The following is a 27,293-nucleotide window of genomic DNA, read 5'->3' as shown; positions in this document are numbered from 1 at the left end:
TTAGTGCAATAACGGAAGTCGCTCCTCTCGAGCCTTCACTCAGCAGTATGTGTGGGCCATCCCAGCCTAGCCATATCCCACAGCTTTCTTCGTCCCCTGTGCAGGACATGGTGCATCCTACAGTGGAGCTCTCAAATAGCTTCTCTGCCCTCGACATCCAGGACACAGACCAGGATAGTCAGCGGGAGCTCAAGGGTGATTCAACTAGTGGAAAGGAGGATGGAAATAGTTGTAATAAGGAGAGCCCTCTTTTAACTATCAATAGCACACCTATAGACAATACCCTATCAACAACATCTATCCCGGGAACCCTTTTGGACATTCTATTGGGGCTAAAGGAGGATATAGGGAAGGGCTTCACCATATCAGAGGCAAATCAGATTGCCATTCAGGCATCCTGTGAGGCATTGGCTCGGAAAGTGGAGGAGGTCTCACTAAGGACCGATGCACTTGAAGTGGAGCTTCCTAAGATCAAGGAAGCAATTACCACCTCCACATTCACCATGGATAAGTCGGTTCAGCAGAATCGAGATATGAAGGATGACCTTGAGAGGCTTGAAAATCATTCAAGAAAGAATAATCTAAAATTCTTGAACATGCCTGAAGATCTTGAGGGGAGCGATATCAAGGCATTTATTGTTGCGGTCCTTAAAACAACAATCCTAAAGGACTCTCCTGATGTTATCCATGATCTACTAGCTGACATCCAGAGGGTTCATCGTGACCCATATAGGCGAAGTCCAGGGAAGGAGCACCCTAGGAAGATCTTGGTTAATTTTCTGACTTATGCCACTAAAGAAAGAATCCTGTCTCTAGCCCTTAAAGCAGGCTCAATAAGGTCAACCTCCTTCAGCCCATTTACTTTTACAATACGCACAGATGTTTCCCACATAACTGCAACAAAACAATGGGAGATGGGCAAGAGATTGGCGACCTTTAACTCCTTGGGGGCACACGCCCAGCTCAGATTTCCTGCAACACTCCGCGTAATGTGGAATAACCATATGTACACCGTTCGTCAGATTGAGGATGCGGACAATTTGATTGAAAAGATCAGGGCAGGCAGTAAGGGGAGCAATAAAGTGGGAATGGAGAGGCAAGTGGAAAGGTGATGCAAGTAGCTGGGAGGCGGTAGGGGTAGGATGGGATGGGAGGTGTAGCCGCTTTGAGAAAACAGCAGGGTTATTAATTGATACACACTCAACTGCATTTTATATCACCTCTTAACTGTTAGGTAACACTCACTACTGACAAAAGCAAGTTCTTTTTTCTTTTTGCACCACTTACGTACTATCTATAACCATACACAGATTGGGGGGAGGGGGTACCCATCTAAGATCGTAATGCTCAGGAATAAAGGGAGGGTTCCCCAGGGAGGTAGGGGAGGCAGGTGGTTATTGGTGGGTAGGGGTGGTGGGAAGAGGGGTGTGGGGGGTGGCTGAGGGGAGAAAGGAAAAAGAGTCCTCACTTCACAGTAGTCCATAGGAACTTTCAATTGAGTACATGGGCGCATCGGGGTTTGGATAAGACGGAGGGGATAGAGGTTACCTGATGTCTGACAACAAAATACCATTTATCTCCTGGAATGTTAACGGGCTTCGGTGCCCCCGGAGACGCAGGTTGATCTTAAAATACCTGGAACAGTCTTCGGCTAAAGTAATTCTCCTCCAGGAAACCCACTTGAGCTCCATTGAGGGTAAAGAGCTGTTTGGGAGGCTCAGATGGGTATTCGCATTTTGTTTTTCCGGGCAGATGGTGGTAAATAAGGAAGTTGCTATTTTGATTAAAACTGGGATCGGAGGATCCATAAAGTCAACTTCAACTGATCAGTCAGGAAGATGGGTCTTGGCACGCGTTGATCTTAGTGGAAGTGAACTGACGATAGTATCATATTATGGGCCTAACACAGATGACCCTGCCTGTCTATTGAAAGTACAGTCTAACCTGGTGGAAGTCACTTCTCCCTTAGTCATAGGGGGGACTTTAATGTCCTCCTTGACCCCCGACAGGATCGCTCTAACCACAGCCAGTATATTAATGCCCCGAGGTCTCGTCGTGCCATGGTTAACCTGATCCATGAGCTAGGTTTAATTGATGCCTGGAAAGTTAAGAGTGGGAATGTGCCGGGCTTTACATATTTCAGCAAAAAACATGGCCATGCTTCAAGATTGGATTATATCCTTGTAGACAGGTTATGTTTAGAGACCTTAGTAGAGATAAAAATACTTCCAAGCATCCTGTCTGATCATGCCACTATTATGTTTTCACTCTTGAAGGGGAGGGCCAGGGGAGTAACAACCCCTAGATGGATTCTAAATAGGGCAGTTTTAAACAATCAGGATATAGTCACTTCGGTGGCTCCCTCTACTATTAATTACTTTTCTGATAATGTTGGCTCAGCCCCACTCAAATTAGTTTGGGATGCCTATAAGGCTCATATTCGAGGTCAGTTGCATAGTCTGACTTGCTCCAGCAATAGGGAAGAGAAAATGAAGTTTAAAACCTTGGAAGACAAAATCTTATCATTAGAGGACCTAAGACTGAATACCCATGCATATAATTTATCACAGGTTCTAGCAGATCTAGAACGTCTCAGTTTAGAATATCGAGGTCTGCTGGATCTGAAAGTTAAGGCACAGTGGGCCGCGTACTCTATGGAGAACTACGAGTATGGTGAAAGAGCTGGGGCAATACTGGCCAGTAAGATCAGAGCAGACCGGGTGAGGAACAACATAAATAGACTAATCATTGATGACCAGGGCACTATATCATGCAAACAGGAGGACATGGAAAAATGTCTTCTCTCCTTGTTCTCTGAATTATACGACGAAGAGCTGTCCCCAAGCTCCGTGAATACCCTCCAGTGGCTGGAGAGTAAGGCTCTACCCAGGTTGACTGATGAAGGCCGTGATATCCTCAATAGCCCCTTCACAGAGGAAGAAGTCAGACTCCACATAAAAAAGATAAGAAATAATAAAAGCGGCCGGGCCCGATGCCCTCCCCGGGGAAGTCTATAAAGTGCTCGAGGATGTCTTGCAGCCAAGGCTATGTGAATTATTCAACTATGTTTATAGCCCAGTAGGTAGTGCCCCACCATCATGGAAGGAGTCCACAATTGTCCTTATATTAAAACTAGGGAAAGATCCCTCTAAGGCAGACTCCCTGCCAATCTCCCTGCTAAATGCGGATTATAAGATCTTCACTAGCGTTCTGGCAGGGAGATATGATGCTGCGAAGGCCTTCGACTGTGTCAATTGGGGATTCCTGTGGGACGTTCTTAGTACTATGGGGTTTGGGACCATTTTTATTCAATCATTGAAAAGCTGCTATGAGGGTGCCTCAGCCGCGATTCTATTGAATGGATTACTGACATCACGCTTCAGCATAAAGAGGGGTACCAGGCAGGGGTGCCCCATCTCGCCCCTCCTGTTCAACCTCTATATTGAGCCCTTGGCGCAGTTGCTGAGGATCGATGACAGGATAACACCCTTCAAAGTAAATGATTACAGTTGTAAGTTGGCGTTATACGCGGACGACTTGCCGGTTTATACCAGCAATCCGGCCGAGGCCTTTATGAGAGTGGAGGAGATAATGATTGACTTTGGTCGTTATTCGGGCTACCAGATCAACAACTCAAAAAACGAAATAATGAGTTGGGGGATCGACAATTGGGAGAGAGCTTAAAGTAGTCAGTTTAGATACTTGGGCATATTAATAACTTTGGATCTCAATAGTATAGTCCAGATTAATATACAGAGGGTGGCCAAGGATGTCGACCAACTTTTCCTGAGATGGCAAAATCTCCCTCTAACAATATATGGCCGTGTCAACTTGGTCAAGAAAGTAAGTCTACCCAAATTAACATATTTATTTAATACGATACCCCTGATTTTTCCTGAAAAAATGTTGGGAAAAATTCAGGGAAAAATTGGCAGCTTTATCTGGGCAAATAAAAATTCCAGGCTTTCATGGAAAAAATGTAAAAGAAAATTGCTAAAGGGGGGACTCGCGCTTCCGGACGTACTCTGGTATGCCTTTGCCTTCCAGCTAAAAAATATTCGAAGCCTTCTCTCTAATCCAGATGATTCCAACTGGGGGCAGATCTTGGGGATAATGGACCAGGAGGGGGGCGGGCCTGGTTTTCTATATAAGTTTGGTACACCAAGGTTTTACAAGAAGGTGCGCCTCAAGATATTAAAACTTGCTCTCTGTTTGGAGTAGAGTAAAGGAAAGATGGGGCATAAAATACTACTATCTGGGAGTCTCCTGGTCTGCCATTATGCCTCAAGGACAGTTTATCTGCTCCCATTAGTAGAGCAGGAATAGCAGTCTGGTCAGACCTGGTAACATCTGAAGGGGTTCTCCCCTGGGAGGTTCTGCGGCTAAGGATTGGGGACTACTTTTCTAGATTTAAATACATCCAACTTTGTTCCTGGTTTTCCGCTGAGAAGAAGAACATCGGAGGTAACTGGGACATTGAGTTTGCTCTCCAATCTCCTGGCTATAGGAAGAGGGAAGTGGGACATTGGTACAAAAAAATGCTTGTGGCAGAGGAAGCACAGGCACCCCCGTTACATCTTGTCTGGAGTTCGTCTACCCTAGAGGCCGCCTCAGTTACCCTCTATGAAACATCCCTTCAATATTTGTATAGCTATGTTAGGTCTGCCTCTCTTAAGAAAAAAATGTTTTTTGCTTTGAATAGGCTATATTATACACCGAAAAAAATAGCGAAGTTTGTTAGACCGCCTCCTCGTTGCCCTAGGTGCGGATGGGTAGAGGCTGATGATATCCATGTATTTTATGACTGTCCCAGTCTAGGTCTCTTTTGGGCCAATGTGGAGAAGGCACTGGAGAGTATCTACAACGTTAAACTTAGTTTGAACACAGTTAGAATTTTTTTCGGGGTAGACACAGATTATTTGTGGGTTAAGGGAGACACAGGTGGCCTTATTTTTTAACCTTATTCTTATTGCTCGGAGAGAGATCTGTAAGATATAAAAGGATGTGAGCCCCCTTTGTATGAAAATTGGCTTAGAGTTGCACTAAGAATTGCACCGATTGGAATCTGGTATGGCACATAATGTAAATAGCACTGTGTGGGAACCACTGATAGAATGGGGAAAAGAAATAAAGCTGGTCTAAAGCCCCAAAAAAAGGGTCCTATTATTACACCATTCCCTGAAAAAGGGGGCAGGCCGGGCCGGCTCCAGGTAAAAGCAACAACTTTAGCCCTGGGCGCCCAGAATAGAATGAGGGCTGTAAGTGTCTATTTGCATTTGCCAACGGTGGAATGATGACTCAAAAAAAGAATCCTTTTCAAGCTTTTCAAACTGAACTGAGCCTGGTGAGCAATTGGTGGTGCAAACCTTGATGTGATGTGGAACCTGCTATATATGTGTATGTCCTACTGTGCCTCTGCAAAACTGGGCCAAGTAAAACCTTGTCAGCATCTGATTCTCAGTGGCAGCAGAATTCTCAAGGAAGTAGCTTGCATGATCAGATCTCACCAAACGCCCAGCAGCTTAATTAGCCCTAATTTAGTAAAGAAGAGTACTTTAATACACACTCAAACTTAATACGCCACAGAACACACTAAAGGTACAATTACTAAACAAGTTCTCGGGCTACTGCGCCTTATATTCTGACTCTTCTGTACTCTTATCCCAGGTGTCTATCCTTCAGGTAATTTGATGTCCGATAACCTTGACACCCCCCCCCCCGCCTCCCTGCCCCCCACCCCCTTTGGATTCAAGCTCTCATGTGCAGGAATCAAGATTCAGGTGCAGACCACTCTATTTCATTACTTTGTAGCACTCAGTTACTTTAACAGCTCCCTGATTATCACACTTTGCACCACAGCAGGCCAGCTGGTGGGGACGTTTGGCAAGTGTCTTGATTGCTCCAGTTTCCATGAGGCGACTCACCTGTTGGGGTGCTACCCACGATTGGGCTGAGGCCACAGTGGGCAGCGACAGAGTCTAACACCTGAAGGTCTTGCAGTACTGTGAGGTTTCTGATGAAGGTGTCCAGCTGACAACAGACCTGCCCCAGGCTAAGAAATGCTCCTTCCTGCAGAGATGATGCACCACTTCAACAAAGGCGCACTCCCAAACTACAAAGAATACCCGACAACGGGGAAGTTGACCAGTCTAAAAACAGACTGATAGCCAGAGCAGTTGGCTAACATTCATAAACGCAACCTATGTTGTAAGTCACTCTGGCTTTCCAGTTTCCCTTGTGAACTGAGTTAGATGCTCAAAACGAAAAGTGTCACAACAGAGGTTGAACAAGTGAAACCTGTTCTGTTCTTCCTTTATGTTTAGAATTAGAAGTAGGTTATCATTTTGTACAAATGGGGGAGGTATTACATGGTAATCATATGCCTGTAAGAGAGAAATCCATGGGGAACCTTTGCACCACGATGTACACTTTGGAGATGAGCACCTTTCAATGATCAGGGTTACATGAAACAATAACAAATAAAACTATTACATATTTGCTTTGCTATAGATAAAGGTAATATCCTTCAGTACTAAGGATTCAACTCCCCAGTTACAAGATAAGCACCATGGAAATACCGGCAGTCTAGGCAGCTGGCACAAACTGTCTCCAAGAGACTAATTTGGTTAGGAAAGATTAAAATAGAATGAGACAAAGAACATACCCAACAGCTTTTTACCCATCACCAGGAGAATAGACATAATAGAGTGGTACTATTCATTAGGATGGACAACCTCTTCCTCTATTAGACAGGAAATCAGAGAATTATAGCAGATATTTAATTCTAAAGGGTTAATAATTTTTGGGCAAAGCAGTCACTGTAGCCATTCTATACTCCGTCAACACATCACAAGATATTTTCCTAGGAGCTTTTTTGACACATTGCTCGGTTTTTGTAGCATCATAACAATAGGGGACTTCAATGCAGTTTGAGATGCTCAAAAAGACAGCTCTTCCAAGTACACAGGTTATATTGGAGCCTACGCAAAAATGACCAGAAATTCGCATAAATCACCTGTCCAGAGCATCTCCGATAGAAGGCCAGCAAAGGGAAAAAACAGGTTAACCTTTTGTTAGTGACGTATTAGATAATAACGTCCTTTGAGTCCTTTACTCATAGATTCCAATAATAAAATGATAATAAATACGTTGTCTTAACGATAGCAATAGATAATTTTAGCACCTTTTTGGCCTAATCTAGATTTCCTATTTACAGAAAGTAGTGACTTCAAAGGAGATGTTAAGCATGCAAATGTGTGTAATAAGCACGCGATAAGGGGAGAGGATGTAGCCTTTCGGCTAGAGCGGTCGACCTCGGAGCTGGAGAACCGGTTTCGAGTGTCAGCAGCGACGCTCAACATCCTGTGATTCTGGGCAAATCACTTAATCTCCCTGTGCCACACAAAAATGAATGTGTCAATCTGTAACAAAACTGGTGCTCATGTAAAGCGTTGTGATACCCGATTTCTCAAGTCTAGTTCGCGCTATACAAAAATCCCAAAGACATCTTGACAAAGTCCTCCACCAGTAGCACATTGGGTATTGAGCCTTCCACCCAGTGAGGACCAGGAAACAATCATGAAACAAGCCACTTTAATGGGTAAGGGTATTGGTATCCTGAAAAAGAATTTTGTCAAGTAGGGATTATCCTTGTGTGTAGCCAGAACAAGCTTTCTTTGGCGAGTTTGACAAATACTGATCTTTCGGAACGTCATACTTAATATGGATGCTGCTTAGTTTGAGAGGACATTTCACGGACAGACCTACCGCTCGTCCTCTCATTGTTTATAGTGAATCATCTAGACCAGACAAGATGGTCCTCTTCTATACTTGTCATGGTCAGGAATAATAAATGTGGTGGAAATTAGTATTTTAACCAGGTACCTACATCTTTTTCAGGCACTTCCAGTGACAATGGAAAGTTTCTTTGAACAATTGCAAAAAAATATACCCAAATTTATATAAAACAACAGTAGGGCTTAACTCCCTATCAGAGTAATGCAATAGCCCAAACAAGTGGTGGAAGACGAGGGGAGGGGTCTCTACTGCACCTACTGATGTACAGTGTAGCATTCCATCTAAGTGTAGTGGTAGAACACTCCAGGTCGTATCCCGTCCATATGGTTAATTCTCATGGCACAGGTTTCAGCATATTCAGTAGGTGTCATTGTATTATTCTGAGTCCTTGCACATATGTATTCAATGTAATACATTTTTATGTAAAGTAAAACCCACTCAATAAACTGTTCTCTTTAGCCATTTTTTAAGGAGTTTTGTCATTTACATGTATATATGTTCTAAGACAAAAATTCCACATTGCTTCTCTGTCTAGAAAGATAGCTTTGGGGTCAGGGTATTTTGCTGAGATCCATGGTTTACTTATAACAAGGCAGTGTAATTCCTCTTCAGTGTGTCCCTTCTCTTAGAAATAGCAAGTAAAGTAACCCATGTCATTCTTTTCTTCCACCTTATGATGTTTCTGTGTTCATTCATATTTTTTACTTTCCTAGTTGTCATTGCTACGTACTTTAGGCCACATTGGTAGGCGTTCAAGTAAATAACTTGGTTAAAATTACAAGTAGTGGTTTTTGTTTTTCAAGAACTATAGGCAAAAAGACTAAGATAAACCTTTATGGCAGTTTTTGTGAGAGGGTGTACATTTTCCGAAAGGGAAATGGCATTTCACTGGTGTAAAATGTAGTATTACGTGTGGTTGTCTGTGCCCTTGGTCTAGTGTGTACTAACAGGGTCCTTAAATGACCCTCTTTTTATAAGAAAACATGCGGTTTTCAAAGCTTAAAAGATTCGATGTTTAACTCAGTCTGTGTTACTAATAATCTTCTGTATTTTGTTTGATGCTGTGGTGTGACACATATCAAAGTTTTTTGCTTCTCCTGTTGGTAATATTCTAAATGGGCCACCCTGTTGTTTTTATGACCCTTTTTTTAAAAATGTGCCTATAATGTTTTGTTGAGCATAACGATCCCACAGTATGGTTGACAGCATGTCTGCTTTTATTTTTAAAAGCGTAGTGGAAATTGTCTACCCTGTAAGTTGTATCTAAAAGGACAGGGATGGAAACTGTGAAATAGTGCAATATTTTTGTCTGTTTTCTTGTGACGGCATCAGTCTGTAGGTAACAATACCTCAGAACAATACGCAGGTCCAGGAAGACCAGTTCTTTGTTACAAAGAGTGTGTGTGAATTTCAGGAAAGGATTCCGATTCATAATCCATCTTAAAAACTCTTCAGCCCTTTTTAAATTCCCTTGCCAAACCATGAAAACATAATAGATAAAGCAATTCCACCTTTCATGTTTTCTCTAAAGGAATTTGATTGTGAATAAAGTCATGTTTGAATTTATGGATATATAGCCATGGCAGGTATTGGAGCAAATGTAGTTCTCATGTGTAAAGAATCCGGCTCTTTGCAGGTTTACCCCAACTTTTTACCCCCATTTCAACTACTAGGTATTGGTGTAATTGCTCTGAAATGCATTGAGCCCTACTAAACAGGAGGCAGTACATGTGCTCTTAACGATGTTTTTTTTTTTAAATAACATTTTATTGAAATAAAGAGGGCAGAATCAATCATACAATAGCATTTTAATACAAAGCAGAGTCATCACAGTGGGCATTATACAATAAAACCAGAAATGATCAGCGAGTGTTACAGTGTCGGGGTCCAGCTCTGTCCATGGCCAAGTCTGCTGTGGGGGAACTACAAATCTCTCCCTGATAAGTATTCCAACGGCCCTACTTCTTATCCCATTTCTTGGGGCAGCCCAGGAGTGTGTACACAGTCTTCTCAGCGAGCATACACCTATCCATTTCAGCCAACCATCCCACCAGCAACGGCCGTAGAGAGGCTCTCCAGTTTATTGCTATTGCTCTCTTTATTAATATGTATCCCAAAGCCATCCACTTGAGCTTAACATCAGTCAAATCCGTGGCGTCCCATATATTAAGGATCCCCCCCTTAGGTGACGGAGGGATTGGTTTTCCCAGTGCATCCTTCATTTTATGAGTCGCTCTTTGCCACAGTTGTTGAATCACAGGACAGTTCCACAGGATATGATAAAAGGTGCCAGTTAGACCACACCCCCGAAGACATAGGTCCTCCGGACGTCTACCTATCCTAGCCAGGAGAGGGGCAGACGTGTATGTCCTGTGTAACACTTTGAGTTGGATTAGTCGAAAACAATGATTAATCGCCGTTTCTCTGGGGAACATCAACGCTGCCTGCCACTCCTCATTTTGTAGGTGTCCCAAGTCTCCTTGCCATTTGTTACGTAAGGTCTGGAATGAGTCAGGCATGCTGTTGCACAGTTTCCGGTAGATGTATGATATAGCCTTGGCGTGAAGGGGCTCAGAGAGAAGCCTGTCCTCGAGGGGTGAGTCCTCTGGGAGAGAGGAGAGGTCTGATACGTTCGAAAAGATAGCATGTTTGATTTGAAGATATCGGAAAGCCTCACCTTGTGCAAGGGCGTATTTCTGTTGTAAGTCAGTGAAGGTTAACAATTTACCCCTGTGAATCAAGTCTCCTAATGTGGATCTGCCAATGGTGTCCCGTTTATCAAAGCCCATTTGGTAACAGAGGGAGCCAAGCTTCTGTGAAGCCCATAACGGCGTGGCCCTAGTGAATGTGTTAGACCATCCCATTCGTTTATTGGCTCGGTGCCATATGGCTATTGTCTGCGTCATGGGCCCTACATATCGATTGCGAGAATCCTTGCCATAGAGCGCCCCCAAATAACCCTCTCGTCCCGTTTGGTATCGTCCTAGGTGAAAAGCTGGATTTAAGGGTGATCCGTGGACCCAGTGGTTTGTAGCCACTAACTGGGGTGCCCATTAATAAAGGCGTAAGTCCGGCAAGGCGATGCCCCCGTCGTACCACCCCTTGGTAAGCTTACGGAGAGCTATGCGGGAGGCTTTACCATCCCACAATAGAAGACGCAAGTCTCCCTCCAGCGTGTTGAAGTAAGAATCAGCGATAGAAAAGGGACAGTTCTGGAGGGCGTACAAAAATCTCGGGAGCGCCAACATTTTGAAGAGGGCCGCCCTTCCAGGGAGGGACAAGGGCAATGATCGCCAGTGTGATATATCAGCGTGTAGTCTTTGGAGTGGGCCTTTCATATTATGGTCATAAAACATTTTGGGATCTGGGGTGGCAAAGATACCTAAATACTTGAAGCCATCTAGGGCCACGGCAATGGAATATACCCGAGGAAGAGTCGGAGGTGGGCCGTGCAGTACGTACAGCACCGATTTCGACCAGTTAATGGAATAACCGGAGTATTTCCCGAAGTTAGTCATGACGTGGAGTAAATGATTAATGGAGGATTTAGGGGAAGCAACGTAGACCAGGTTGTCATCTGCTTTTAGAGAGATTTTGTCTATCATGTCGTCCTTCCATTTGAGGCCTATAATGGATGCATCCGTCCGGACCCAGTGGGCCAAGGGTTCCAGGGTAAGTGCAAATAATAGTGGGGATAGGGGACAGCCCTGTCTGGTCCCTCTATGTAAGGCAAATTGGCGGGATGTGTGATTATTGACACGCACCTTTCCCAATAAGTCCGTATATAGCAAGCATCCCATTAGAAAAATTTAGGTCCAAAGCCGAATCTTGCCAATACCTCAGAGATATGACCATTCTATCGAATCGAACGCCATTGTGGCGTCAAGTGACAGTATCGCAGCATCTTCTTGCAAGTAGGACTGTCTCCCCAGGACGTTATTCACTCTCCAGGTTTAGGGCTGTGTTTCGGCCTGGGAGGAATCCCGACCGGTCGTCGTGGATCAGTGAAGGGAGAATGGTGAGGAGGCTGGTGGCTAGGAGTTTCGCCAGGATCTTAACTTCGGCGCTTAGTAGATAAATGGGCCTGTAGGAGCTGCAGTCCGTAGTCGGCTTGTTTGGCTTATGGGTCACCACGATGGTGGCCAGCCGTTGGTCAAGTGGCAGGACGCCCCTATCTCGACTCTCTTCAAACATTGACTTCAGGTGGGGGGTTACTCCAAGGGCTACTCCCTTCAGGAATTCGATGGGAATGCCATTTTGTCCCATAGCCTTGCCCGACCTTATGGCAAAAATAGCATTATTAATCTCGTCCACCGTGAGGTCTGCATCTAGTTCATCTCTGTCGGACTCTGAGAGAGTGGGCAGATGCGTATCCTCTAGGAGTTGTCGAGATTCCTCTGACGTGTATTGTGCCCTGGCAGAATATATCTGCTCTAGATGGTCCGCAAATGCCTCTGCCACCTCCTGTGGATCTGTTATGTGGGTGTTATTGGGGCGGACGAGTAAGGGGACCCATCTGGTGCCCTGCTGACGGCGCTCCAACCATGCCAGAATTCTGCCGGCTCGGTCTCCGAGCTCATAAACTCGGTGACGAGTTCGAAGGAGTGTAGCTTGCGCCCGCTCTTGGGCCAGCACCTTATATTCAAGCCGCTTAGCGTGTAGACGAGATGCTGAATCGTCGGATGGAGTACTGTTATGGGCCAATTCGAGACAGAGCAAATCGGATGGACGCCTGGACAATGTGGGGAAGAGGTGTTCCTCTATGTCAAGTCTCCTAGTTCGTGCCGCCAATGCGTTGGCGATCTTAGGCCGCTACGATCGCCAGATGTGGTGCGATATGGTTCCTTTGATAGACCAGTTGCCGGAGCCTACTAAGATGGATGCACGAAAAATCTTGGATGAAGGAGAGCGGTCTTCAGCAGAAATAATTGACTGTGCCATGGACATAGCGACAACGGCTTTCAGGGCCCTTGCAGGTTCGGCTGTTCTTAGGAGACCAGGCTGGCTTCGGGCGACCTGGTTTCGCCCTGAGGTACAGGACAAAATATTGGATATGCCTTATGACGGTGACATGCTTTTTGGAAAGCATATTGATGAAGCCTTACAGGATATCAAAAAGGACACAGACCCAGCCAAGTCCTTAGGCACTCTTCAATATCGTAAAGTGCCATTCCGTGGAGCAAGGGGAAATAAGTTTAACAACAGAGGAGGATACCAACAACGTTACTCCTCATATTCTCAGTCATCGCAGTCCTACAGACCACAGTATACTCAGAGGCAAGGCCAATCTGCTTCTTTCTCTCTGCAGCAAGGCAAAAGCCGTCAAGGTCGCCAGGACAGAGACAATGCTAAGCGTCAATAGCGACCTCCTGGCTCTTTCTACTGTTCCTACCCCTCCGTCAACATCAGTAGGGGGCAGGATCTCTCATTGCCTGAAAAACTGGAAAACGATTACATCAGACCAGTAGGTCTTGAATATCATTCGGTGTGGCCACACCTTGGAGTTTCAACAGCTTTCTCCAACCAGAGCTCTGGGCGCCAGCGAGTCGAAACATCTGCGGCTCTTAGGTCTCGAAGCCCACCAACTCTTCATCAAGGGGGCAATAGAACCGGTCCCTCTCTCACAGAAAGGGAAAGGTTTTTATTCCAGGTTCTTCCTGGTTCGCAAAACGGAAGATAAGCGGCGTCCAATATTAGATCTACGGGAGCTCAACACCTATCTCATAAAGCTTTCCTTCAGGATGGTCACCCTGCCAGATATCCTGTGTCTTCTGAACCAAGGGGACTACATGGCGACACTGGATCTGGAGGACGCATACTTCCATGTTCCGATCCATCCAGGTCACAGGCAATACCTATGCTTCACAGTAGGCAAGAGCCATTTTCAATTCAAGGTGCTTCCGTTTGGTCTCAGGTCGGCACCACGGATATTTACCAAAGTACTTGCTCCAGTAGCAGCGTTTCTCAGAAAGCAATCTCTAGAAGTATTTCCCTATCTAGACGATTGGCTTATAAAAGCTCCGACCTTTCCAGCAGGTTCCAGGGCAGTCTCAAGTTGCATCCAGCTTTTCAGCAACCTGGGCCACCAACTCATCATGGAAAAATCGATCCTTTACCCATCCAGGTCGGCAAAGTTTCTAGGATCTATCCTGGACACGGATCAATGCAAAGCTTTTCCGACGGAAGAGTGTCAGAACAAACTTCTACTGTCAGCTCGTCTCTTGCAAAAGAGGAAATCACTGTCTGTCCGTCTTTACAAGTCCCTACTAGGATCGATATCATCCTGCATACCATTAATTCGGCACTGAAGACTTCGAATGCGTCCGCTGCAGGAACAGCTGGACAAGCAGTGGTACCAAGCGGAGGGCTCGTTCGACGACAGGATAACGGTGACACCAGCAATGAAAGAAGCATGCAGCTGGTGGCTGGTAAAGGACAACATTTCAAAGGGTTTGACCTTCACGCTTCCTCCGTCTCCCATGGTTCTCACCACGGACGCCTCATTGGAAGGTTGGAGAGCTGTTCTGCAGGAACTACATGTGAGTGGTCATTGGGATCCAGATCAGTGCAGGTTCCACATCAACCTATGGGAACTCAAGGCTATTCGCTTGGCCTTACAGGCTTTTATGCCACGGATTCAAACCGCGCAGTGCTGGTCCGCACGGACAACACAACAGCCATGCACTATATAAACAAGCAAGGCGGGACGAGATCCCGAACACTTTCCAAAGAAGCTCAAGAGATTTGGGACTGGCCGATTCTCCACAACATTGCTCTTACAGCAGAGCACCTCGCAGGTCTGCTCAATACAACAGCGGATGCATTGAGTCCCCAAAGATCGATCAGTTACAAATGGGAATTTAACCAAGCCATTCTCGACGAAGTCTTCGGATGCTGGGGAACCCCAGCCACAGACCTGTTTGTGACTCCAGAGAATGCCAAATGCCAGTTCTACGCAAGCAGGGATCACCATCTGGGATCCTTGGGGAATGCGCTTTCGATTGCCTGGTGTGGCTCATTTCTCTGCGCCTTTCCACCAAAACCCCTGATCCCGAGACTAATCAGGAAGATCAAAGCGGAACCTTGCCGGAGGATCTTGATTGCACCAGCGTGGCCCCGACAGTTCTGGTACACTACATTCTCGGGATCGGCTGATTCGTCTGCAGCCGGTTCCGTCTCTCTTGTCGATATCTCTAGATCTGGTGCTCCATCCAGATCTGAGCTCACTCCACATGGCGCTGCACTCCGTATTCTGAGAACTGATACATCATCCTCATTAATGATCTGCGGAGTAGCCAAGTTTCTGGGAAGTGTTTGGCTAACTCGTAAAAGGATCATGGGAAAGAAGTGTTAAGTATTGGCTACCCAGAACTTTTTGGCTACTAAATAAATTAAGCCTACGCCTTAATGAGAAAAGTGTATAGTGCATTAGTCACATGGTTCTGAAATAGTATCGTTAGTACGCAATATTGGCCCACCCCCCTCCTTGTTATTCCCTTCTTTACTAAAAGATTTGTTTTTTTTAAATCCTTCCTGAATATGTAGTATGACCTTCAATGAAATTTTTCACGGTTTTAAATTCATTGTTGTAGATAAAAACATGTTTTTTTTTGTGACACAAAGTTTTAGATACAGAAATATGGACTTTTTAACACTAAAATGTTTACTATGATGTATGTTACAACTATTATGTATGTCTTTTAGCACTGGAATTTTTAACTTCTAATTTGTAAATGCTTTTATGATATTTTCATATTGAATAAAGCTCAAACTACTACTACTACTACTAATTACAAGCCTCTGTCAATATATGTGCTTAAAGCTTTGACATGGTCTAATTTTCTGGGCTTTGAAATGGCTATCATCCCATTGAAGAACATTACTTCTAAAATGCAGCATGAGATATTTGGGAATCTTTTGCTTCGTCTTTGAATAATAGCTATTAAATATGTGCTTGCTCTTAGGTGGTGATCAGGACAACACTGATAACAATACCATATTTGTGCAAGGTCTCGCAGAAGATGCTACACCTGAGGAAGTGGGTGATTTCTTCAAGCAGATTGGCGTCATAAAGGTACATAGATGCTATAACCATATTTGTAACTACCTTTGATTTTCTTCAGTTTATAATTTTGCATCCTTCAATGCATAGTTTTGTTATAAATTGTCTTAGGATAGTTTACCGTTTGGCATCTCAGGCAAACAGTGAGAGTTTGAAATGAGTGTAATTGATATTGGCCTTTGAACATGAGTACTATACCAATTGATGGTATTATGTTGATTATTGTGCGATCTTCTCCTGGGATTCCAAGGCAATAAGTGATTACTCATCAATAGCTGTTTAGGTTGAAGTCATTTATTACCAGTGTCCGGGTCCCATAATAATATTGCACCTAAATTTGATGACCAGGTCCTCCCTTTTAGCACTTGACTCTGTAGCATGCAGTGAGGTTTATCAGTAATGGCTTAGGGCCATATGTATCATTCAAATTTGCATTCGCAAAGGCCGATATTCGCAGAATTTCGGCCTTTGTGAACGCGAATTTGGTAAATGGGATGTATGAATGAAAATCCGGTGCAAAATAAGGAATTACAAAATTTAAGATTCCTTATTTTCAATTGCATTTAAGGAATCGCAAATTTTGCGATTCCTTAAATGCAATGTATGAAGCTAAAAAAAAATTCTAATTGTCCCCAAGGAATTGCAATTTACCACCAACTTGAAGTTGGTGGTAATTTGCGAATTTCTTGTAAAATGCCCATTTTTGAATTGTTCAAAGTGCCATGTGACGCCCATACATGCCCTTAGGGCATGTATGGGCACCACATGTGCACCCATACTTATTTCAGGAGTGCAACAGGGTGTTCTTTGGACACCCCTGCACCCTTGAAATTTTTCTCTATTTGCGAATAGCAAATTGCAAATTGAGAATAAATTCCCATTCCTTCCTATGGGCCAGGAGGCCCATAGAAATGAATGGGAAAGTATTCCTTAATAGCGAATTCGCAATTTGCGAATTCGCAATTAAGGAATATCAAGAAGTCGCTAACAAATTGCGATTTTCTTGATACATACCAATTAGCGATTCTGAAATAGCGATTTCTTAAAAATCGCTATTACAGAATCGCTAATTGGTATCTTGATACATATGGCCCTAATTCCTGGTATTTATGGTTCAGAATATCAAAAACAAATGTGTTTGTCGTTCCTCAGCACTTGGTGGTTATCTTTAGATATCATTGGGCCCTATTGCCAGTCTTATTGCACAGGTGGACTGTTTAGTTCTGCCCGGACTCTTTATGAAGCAATTGGGGGTTAGGTTTTTTCCCATTTGGATTTGAAGGTTCTAATGTTACCTCTGTTTTTTGGTTACTGAAGGATTATGTTCAATAACCTACACTGTTCACATCCGACAGATGTCCAAAAAGCCCACCACCCGAAAAGAGTCTTAGATGCTTCCAAAGACTGTTCCCACTTGTGTACAGGGATGGCATGGTGTCTGGTCACTGGTGCCTCGTCCTTTACTGTAGAACGATCCCTCTCTGGATTACAAAAGTTCAGTAGCCTGTGGGCTGCAAATGCGCAGTTGCTGGGCATGGAGCCATATTACCCCCATTGTCCCTTCAGTCATTCACGGGAACAGGAGGCTTCTGTCAAGAATCATCAATCGTTGTAGAGATTTCCCTGTACCAACTCTGCCCATAGGTCAGGAGCTCCCACAGAAAGCACTAGACAGTACAGTAGTCAGTTGGCTACTGCCTGGAGGATAGGGACTTCACTAGAGATTCAACCCATATCATGTCTAAAATCTGTTTTAATAGTGTGCATTTGATTCTCGGGGTTCCAAAGTCAAGGGCACTTCCTCCACCTGATTAGATGAAACCCTATACCTGTGGTCGAAGTTTGAATTTCCCAAAATCAAAAAAAATGACAGTAGAGGTAAGTATAATTGGTATGGGGAGAGACGGGAGCGATTGCAATGTCTGTTTTGATAGTGAAGGTGATATGGCTGACCGAAAAAATGGTGTTGATTCATGGGCAGCAAATTTGGGGAATCATGTGGCTCCTGGACAGGCAGTGCACTATTATGTCCTTCAAGTCCTCCCGTTCAGCTGGGTCTTGCATGCATTCAGTGGATCTAGTCACTTTTTTTCGTGGCTGTGACACTCCAGCTCCTTATGCAGGAAGGTTAGTTGTCAGTCTCACTAGAGGGCAGGTGCACAGCTTTACCAACAGTTGCAGAGGGCCTTCATCCCAACTTTAAGTCTTTAGTACTAGTTCCCCTCTGTTTTCCTTGGGACAGCACAATAACCTTGCTGATTATGCAGGAGTAGGTGGATTGTACATATATCTTTGATTGAATTCAGTTATGCAGGGTGTGAGAGAGCAACCATTCCTCCTCATTTCCTTTTTAAAGTTCTGTATTTTTACATTGAAAATGTGCAGGGAATATTCAAGTGTGAAATTCATTTTGAAACCATCATAGATTGTTTACTGTTACATTACAAGGAATCATGCTGCATGTTTTTCTAGAAGAACGGCAAATCAAACGTTTAGTTGCACTATTCCAGGTGTACAATGCTTTGTGCTGTTTAGAGTCATTGTGGTTGTCAAATAAAGTGAGACATTGCTTACTTTTTGGAGATGATCGTACTCTTAAAACTCCTTAGAGCTTATAGATGGGCTATGGACTGTGCAGTGCCAGATTTTCGAGAGCTAGCAATCATCATGTGGCTTTGATGGCTAACGAAAAAGTATTATCTCCCCCAAATCCAACCCAAGATCCTAGACAAAGTCGGGTCATTTACAGTTTTGCATCTGGCTGCCTTTTCAGTGTAGGCTCTAGACTCCACTCCCAGAGCGGAAGACTGCCCACCATATTTAGAGCCGCACCAGTTTCAGAAAGATCTGTGTTGGTTTTATCACCACTAATGCTGATTATTATTGGACCACCAAGGTTTTATCAGTTCACGCAACATTGTGTTTTATTTTTTTTAGAAACAAACCACCACAGTAGTGGTTTATTTCTGGAAAATAAATGGTGAAACATACCTGCCCTTTTCTCCCTGCATGAAGGGCCATTAATTTACTACGCTTCACATGCCATTTTTGTGATCTTATTACTTGTCTAAAGAGAAGGGGTTAGAATGCTGCTCAAGTCCGTATGGAATGTGAAGGACAGTGTGACGGAGTAAGTTGTGGAAGCAAGTGGAGGTTGAGCAAGGACACCAGCTTGATCCTGGTGGGGTGATTACACATATGCACCTTTATATTTAAATCGATAATTCTTAAATGTATCCTCTTGGACCTGAAATGTCTGCATGCTTCATGTCTCGAAAGTGACTTCCTTTTTTCATCTTCACTCCATGGTCTATAAAACACACGTTTTAATAAAAGTCCTGATCATGAGTTTAAATAAAGGCTGTAATTTTTCTTTTTTCACTATTTAATTATGCATGCCACACACATAAGTGCATGCTTTTTTTAAACAACCACCTTATCTTCAACTACCCAACATATCTTTAGATATTTCAAGCAAATGCCTATTTACACCACTACCAGTGGAAAGAAAGTATTAAATCTATTTAAAAAAATCCAATGCATTTATACATGGTCACTTAAACGTAGAATTGTGTTCTGACAAACAATTGCCTTTCCTCTAATTTTGTGTTTTACAAAAAGTGCCTTTTTTAATAAAACCTTTGTTCGCAAAATTGTCAAAATAGGAGCGTCTACCCTGATTCTGCTTGTTGAACAGTTCTCCTGGGAATGTTCTTCAGGACAAATAGATACTCTTAGGCATTAAAGTAGCGACACAAATTGGCATTCAGGGCAGGTTGCATGGGGTTACAATAGCCAAAGACTAAATATTTTATTGGAAAATAATTACATCGAAATAAACACACTTGTCATTATAGAACATAAAAAAATTGCTATTAGACTGTCTCTTAATATAAACACTCCTATTGGCCCCGGAGAGAGCGAACATGGATGTAGCCCTATAACAGTATGTATAATCTTACCACCATTGCCAATATGTTATTGTCCACTGCAGTCAAGTAATGAACTTAAATAACGGCGAAGGGTTAAAAAATATTTCAGTCACCTCACTGTGATATTAGTTTAATTCAGCCTGCAAAATATCCTTGGCTGCACATGTCTGGAATACAGTTTTTTTTTTTTAAACAGCTTTTATTGGCATTTATTATTCAGAAAAATACAATTACATTATCATCTGGTCAGGAAACACCCACATTTCCCCCTGTAGGATTAGTCACAATGAGTTTGTGTGCCTCCAATCCCAGCTTCCTCTTATCCTACGCCTGGCTAGCACATTCAGCAATGGTTGCTGTACTGGTTTCTCGGCAATGTTAACAGTCTAACAGTATCCCCCCCTCCTCCCCACCTGCTGCCGACCTCCTTGCCACTTCAACTCTCGCTGCGGATATGGTCTGGGTCCCAGTCGTACTCGCCACATCCTTGTTCCTTGTTCAGAGAGCACTCCATGTGAGATTGGATGTTAGGCTACCGTGGCCCAGTTATGTCCCCCCCTCTACTCTTTCTTGATCCTGCTCCCCATGGCCCACCAGCTGGGATCCTGCCCGTGGCGAGCTAGGTGTCGACTCTTGGTCCTCATGCTGCAGATCATCTACCAACACCCCACAGGCCTATGCCCGCTCCAATCTACCTATACCTCTGTGGACTGGGCTTGTGGGCCGGGGGCAGTAGAGGTATCAGGTTGTGGTGCAGGAACGAGAAGGACACCTGTTCGTGGGGTTAAAGAGGATTTTATTGGTATTCCTCGGTTTGTTTTTAGCATTAATGTTCTCCTCGTTCTGAACGTTAGTCTCTCTTTTGCGAACTGACTGGGATCCGTTTTGGCGTTCGGGTGTTCTTCCTTCTTGACTTCTGGGTATAGCACTGCCCCTCAAGGTCTGGTCAGGGTCTGGGTTGTAAGCTTCTACCTCGGCTCCGGGGTCCCATGGAAAGAGAAGACCAACAGAAAGGGAGCCGTTAGTTCAGCTGTCCGCTGGGGTCTTAGGCACCTAGGGACCGGGTGTAGTGAGTCGGGAGAGGAATCACCGGTGAACGTGCACAACTCTAACATACGCCAGTGAAGTGGATGGGATGTACACAGACAGTGAGGGTAAACGCGGGGTAAATGGAAACGAAAGGGGGGGTGTAACGCTGGATACAAACAGGGGTTCTGTACACTATTTTACACGCTTGCTTCCTGTGAGAAGTTGGCCCGATATGCAACGTTCGCTATTCTAGCGACCGCTATGTATCGTTCCAACGACCCTTATGGTGTTTGGTTGTAAGTCAACCTATAGACCAGCTATCCTAGTAGCGTGGATACGAGCAGTCTAAGGCTAAAGACTCGAGAGGGCGCGTTAAGCCAGCTGTTTACCACACATGTACCCCTTGAACGCCCAGTGAAAGGACACCACACAAGTGTTATGAAAATAAACAGTATATTTATTAAGAATCACAACAGCCCTGTACTCTTTATGAGGACAGGGTACTAAGCACAAACCAAATCTCTTTAGCAAATACTTCAAGTGCACAATTAAAACAAGTGTCCGAGGACACGGAAAGTTTAAGGTCTCGGGCGGACCCGATAAGGCGAGTCGGAAGCGAGGGACTCGGGACCCTAGAGTAAAGAGGCTATGCAGGCACCGAAATGCCGAGTTACCTAGCCACGAGGGCTGCGGCTGCACAAGTCTTACAGGCGTCGGGGTCTTCGCTGACGAGCCAGGAGCCGGAAGAAAAGGAGTTGCTGGCCGGCGACCAGTGATGAATAGTTCGTAGAGATCCAAGCCTGGATCGGAGATTGAGGATACCTGAAAGCGGAGGGGACCAAGTTCGTACTACTAGCCAGTAGTCAAAGGGTACCAGGAAGGCACCGGTTGGCCGTCACCTCGACCAGGTGAGTGGGTGACGCTAGGCTCGGCAGTCTCACGGACCAGGAGGCGTTGTCGGCGACCACGGTGGAGGTGCGAGCTGTCCCACGAAGGATGATGCTGTCGGCGTTGCTGGGCCCAGGATGGGGCAACAAGCCTTGGCAAATCTCAGGGCCACGTGGTGGGCCTAAGATGGCGTCTTGAGTGGACCAGGAGGGTCCGGGGTGCTTCTTGAAAAGATGGAAGCAAGGGCCAGTCTGGAGCAACCAGACCAGCAGTGTTGATTGTCGGATGTCGTCACAGAAGGGCACAAGCCAGCGGCTAGTGACCAGACAACGTGCTGAGCAGCGAGCAGAAGGGCCCCACGCAGATCGTGGAGATGCTGGGAGTCTGCACTTCGATGCTGGAGCAGCTCAGGGTCGGGGCTTCTCGGACCCCAGAGCACTCACCAGAGAGTTACCTCGATGGTCGTGCCGGTTAAGAAAGCGTGCAGGTTTTGATGATGGCCGGTCCCTCGAGGTCTCGTCGCACCCACAGAGCACAGCTGAGCTGATGACGTGGGTAGAGGTCAGAGGTGCCAGGGAAGCCGGTTCTCGTCGAGCTGGGCCGTCGGATTCCTTGAGGAAGGACTTACAGCAAACCGCAGAGTTCTTAGATGGTGCCCGCTGATGCAGGGTGACTACTCCTTAGTCACAAGGGAGAAATCTTGAGAAGAGTCTTGAATGTCCTTTCGTAGAAAGTAGTTCTTGAATCAAAGATGATCTGATTTGGAAGGGTCCCCGCTCCGGCCTTTATTCTAAAGAAAGGGGTGGGTACATGACTAGGTCCTGCCCTAAGGGTGGGACCAGGAAGGGGGGTAGTTACACCCCTCTCCCCTGCCGGACTTTCCCCGGGCCAGGGCTGTCGCCCCTGGAACTGGTTCTAACCGGCAGATGCGTAGTGAGCACCGGGGTGCCACTCCGCAGTCACCTTCTCGCAAAAGCCCTACCTACCCAGAATACACAAACCCTGTCTGGGACGGTGCGAACACCGCCCTCGACAGGAAACCCTTTGTCCAAGCTCTCCTCGCTGGAAGGACTCCCAGCAGCAGGAGGTCAGACTCGTGTCTGTGGTGGCAGCATCCATTTTGTGGAGCTGAGGCTTTAGTTAACTTTAACCAGGGTTCACAGTTACCTACATTTCGTGTCCCTCTAGAAGGGCGGAATGCTAACCTCGTCGCCAGAATTGGTGAGAGGGCAGCACCCCGATTCGTATTACACCTTACTCGACATGCCTTGATAACGCGACACCGAAGTTACCGATGTGGTACGCGCTATCATGGAACAGCCATTGGGTCTTGATTCCGCAAGCTGCAACCGGGCTCGGCTCGGGCCAGAGCTTAGTTCACACGAGCCCACGCACTCTGCCTTCAGGATTGTTAAGGCCTGCCATAGGAGTGACTGATAGGAACTCGGATGTCCATTGTGTGGTTAGATATAGAACTCCTATACCTAAAGCGAAGGGTGATTACACGACTTCGCCCCAGCTGTCGTGCAGCCAGTTGTGTCAAATTGAGGAGGCCAGCCAGGGGTGGCATAATACATGCTGCAGCCCCTGGCGGCCCTGGGTACACCTATGCCCTGCGTTACGGGGTCTGATAAGGTGGCCCAGTACCAATTGGTAAATGCACCTAGGGTACATGTCGTAATTTAGAAAGAGAACAGCCAGGCTGTGGGTCTGATTAGCAGGCCCACAGCCAGAGAAAGTCGTAAACCAGTGAAGCAAAAGCAAAAAATCTGGGTGATCATAGGATTGCAGACCCTACTCTCCTACACTTCCCACCCAAGCCGCCATACGCTGCCGTACCTGGGAAAGCCACGCTCCTCCCCCGGGAGAGTGGCACGGCGGCTCGCAGGGTCGTTGGCCTCCTGGCTTCGCCTCGGACGCTCCTCCGCTTGCTTCCAGTTGTTCTTCTGGTTCTCCACTTCTTCCTTCGGGTCTGCAATCTCCGGTCTCCGGTTCTCCGTCTCCTCTCCTCGCCGTCTCTTTGGGGGTGATGTCACACGCCATGAACATCACTTCCTCAGTTTTAGCCAATCCGGTCTCGCTGACGTGTGCAGGAGGAGGATCCTCCTCCTCCGTGTATGCCCAGTTAAAGGAGCCGCGTTCCACTTCTTCGTGTTCGTCGCGATCCGTACCCCATGACTCTGTCTGTAACTAAGGAGGTTGTACTGGGTCAATTCCGGGTGCCCACCACTCTTCTTCAGTACGCAGTCTCATCCAGTTACAACCTCTTTTCGCGTTCCTAAGCAAGATTCTATGTTCACAGATTGCCCATTTCACTAGTTCCTTTTTCCAGTTGCCGACTCCCGGACCAGCCGGAGCCTTCCACTTGCTGGTAAGTACACGTTTCGCCAGGATGTATGCCAGGTCTTGGATCCTGGCTGTGACCTTGGTTTTAGCAGAGTGGGGAAATAAATTGAGCAGTACATGACCAAGGGTGCATGGGATCTCCTTATCTGTGACTCGCGCTGTCTCTCGAACCACCTCCTGCCAATACCCCTCTGTCTTCGGGCAACTCCACATCATGTGAAGATAGCTAGCCCCTATCTCCTGGCATCTGGGGCAACACACATCCTCCTGATCAAAATATTGGTGTGGCGGTTCAGAAGGAGGGACACGGAGACCAGAGCGGGGTTACTGAGGTTTTATTTTACTGAAGGTCTTTTTCTTTCTTTGGGTTCGCCTTTCTCGGGCTAGGGCGGCAGGGTCCAAGGTGGCAGCTAGGTCGCGGGATCTTCAAGGACTCGTCCGTCTTTCTCCTCTCTCTGGAGAGACCCGTTCCCTTTCTCTGGTTGGGTTCCAGCGCCACATGCGGGAGAGAGAGAAAGCCTCTTGGTGGGTTGCCCAACAGTTGCGTTCTCCCAATGGGAAACCAGGGGGAGTGAGGACACCGGTGATCGTGTACTACTTTCTACAGAGTGGTACAAGTGAAGGGTATTTGTGGAGCAGAGAAGGTAAGGGGAGGTAGGGAAGGAAAGGGAGGGTAGGCTGGAGACGATATGTACAATATTCACACTGCGGCTCCCCGCCTCCCCAACCAGCCTGACACACGGTCGCGCACCTGAAAGAGCCACACTCCTCCTCCTCCGTGGTTGTGGCTGGGCGCTGTGCGGTATCGTGGGCCTCCTGGCACAGCTCCTCTCGTCCTCTTCTCCTCTGCTATCTCTGAACTGCGTCCTCCTTCGATTTCCACGCTCTCGACTCGTTCTCCTCTCTTCTCCTCCAAGGTGCCGGGACACGCCTTTCCTTCTTCGATTCCCAGGTGTCCTAAGGTGGTGACAGAGAGGAGGTGGAAGGTAAGTCAGTACACCACTAGTCTTTGAGAGAGATATCGTCCGTATCCTTACCCGCCTCCGCCTCCCTGCTACAATTGGTTAATCCTATCAGGGGTAATATACGCCCTATGCAGAGTATAAAAACGAATTAATTGGAATCGTGCATTGCGGGAGACCTTGGTGGCTCAGATAAGTGTATTGTCCCAATCTTTCTCCGCTATGGGGCTCCCCGTGTCCACTTCCCCTTTACATTTCAGACTCTCCAGCAACCCTGTGGAATCCCGTCTAATGGCTCTATAGAGACATGAGACCGCCTTACTGACCCCGCCTGCTAGACTTATGTATTCACATGTAGAATGTGTGGGTGGTTCTAATGTATCCTGACCCCAATGTTCTGCATGGCCCCAGTGACCGCTCCATACAGCAGAAAATGTCCCTGTGGGATATCCCAACTAGCATGGAAGGCCTCAATTGTGAGCAGCTCCCCATTACCATATAAATCTCCTGCCTTAGTGACCCCTGAGCGTGCCCACGCCTCCACTCCCCTCCACTGACCCCCATGCGGGAGCGCCTCTAACAACGCCACAGGCATCTCCGGGGAGTAAGGTCGCTTGGTTTTGGTTTTCTGAAGACACCTGATCCAGCAGCTGCTTATCACCTTATGCTCTGAAGTGGTCAGTGCGCACTGTTTGTTGGTACCCATGAGTGTACTCAGGACAGCTGCTCTACTCGGGGTGAATAGGGGCATCCTCCTGTCCGGATATAGGTTTCCTGCCACCCACTGTGTGAAACGTTGGAGCTGACCCGCCAAATAATAATTCTCCAAATCCGGCACCGCTAGACCTCCCTCCTCTCGCGCCCTGCGCAATGTGGCCAACGCCACTCTGTGCCTGCTGGGACCCCATATAAAAGCTGTCAGAAGAGAGTCGAGGGATCTGAACCATGCCTTAGGGATCCACAGTAAAAAAATATAACAGACGAGGCAATGCCACCATTTTTAGCAAGGATATTCGCCCCGCCACTGACAGGGGCAGCGTCCCCCAAAACGCCATACTGCCCTTGAGCGATCGGAGAGCCCCCCCCTACGTTTCCCTCATGAACATCAGAGAGATCATGGTACACTTTAACCCCCAGGTGTCTAAAACAGCGGGGTTCCCACTGGAGGTTTCCGAGGCCCACAGGCGGACATGGCCTCTCCCACTATCGGGAAGAGTCGTGACTTCTGCCAGTTGACACAGAGCCCAGAAAGAGCTGCAAATTAGTCCATCATATGCTGGGCCCCCTCCAACGCCTCACCTGTGTCCTTTAGAAAAAGGAGCAAATCATCCGCATATAATGAGATATAGTGTGTTTGCTCTGCTAGTCGAATGCCTTCATATGGCGCCCCTGATCGTGCCATACACGCTAGCGGTTCTACTGCCAGCGCGAACAGCAGGGGGGAAAGGGGGCACCCCTGTTGCGTACCCCTCTCCACCCCATACTGTAGGGAGATGGTGCGGCCCGTCCGTACCCGCGCCACTGGGTCCGTATATAGTATTTGAACCCATTGAATAAAGTCCTGCCCCAGCCCCATCCATGCTAGAACTGCATACAAGTATTCCCACTCAAGGCTATCGAATGCTTTCTCGATATCAATAGCAAAGATCGCCACCTCCTGCGCCTCTGCCGCCCCCTGCTGTAGCACTATAAACAGTCTCCTGATGTTCAGGGTGGGATTTCTGCTGGGGATGAAACCCGCCTGATCGGAATGCATCAAAGATGTCATGTGTGGCAGCAACCTGTTGGCCAATATCTTTCTGAGGATTTTAAAATCGAGGTTTAGCATCGACAGCGGTCGGTAGGCTGATTTGGGCCCTTGCCTGGTTTAAGCAGGGGAACCATTATCGCCTCCCTCATTGTGGGCGGCAGCCTCCTACTCTCCCATGCAGCCGCATATAATTCCACTAGCCTGGGAGCCAGCTCTACCAGGTATGTGGCATAGAACTCCTGGGGCAGGCCGTCTGTGCCCGGAGTCTTCCCTCGTGCCATCGCTTTGACTGCCCCCCTAATTTCCCGCACCGTAATCGCCGCTCCTAGCCCCTCCGCCTCTTCCACCGCTAAGGAATGGAGCGGAAGGGGTGTCAAGTATCCTGCTATTTTGCCCATGTCACGGTTGCCAGTGCTTTTATACAGGCGGGCGTAGTACTCCCTAAACCTGCTGCTAATCTCCTACTGCGTATATAAAGGACGTCCTCCCTGGTCGTGGATCGTCAGAATAGGACTGCCCCGTCTGGA

At 46.5% G+C, this 27,293-nt stretch overlaps 1 protein-coding gene across 6 annotated transcripts in view; it reads left to right on the top strand.

Annotated features, from left to right (window-relative positions):
• The window catches only part of LOC147729852 (TATA-binding protein-associated factor 2N-like), a 601,338-nt gene that overhangs the window by 354,044 nt on the left and 220,001 nt on the right, over positions 1-27,293 (top strand). For all 6 annotated transcript variants that reach the window (XM_086954762.1, XM_086954760.1, XM_086954759.1 and 3 more), the window contains one exon: positions 15,762-15,871. In XM_086954762.1, the coding sequence (XP_086810888.1) occupies positions 15,762-15,871 (110 nt within the window). The remainder of the gene's footprint in view (positions 1-15,761; positions 15,872-27,293) is intronic.

The sequence above is a fragment of the Lissotriton vulgaris genome, chromosome 2_1 (assembly GCF_964263255.1).
Source record: "Lissotriton vulgaris chromosome 2_1, aLisVul1.2, whole genome shotgun sequence".
Lineage (NCBI taxonomy): Eukaryota > Metazoa > Chordata > Amphibia > Caudata > Salamandridae > Lissotriton > Lissotriton vulgaris.
This window is presented reverse-complemented; position numbering and strand designations above follow the sequence as displayed.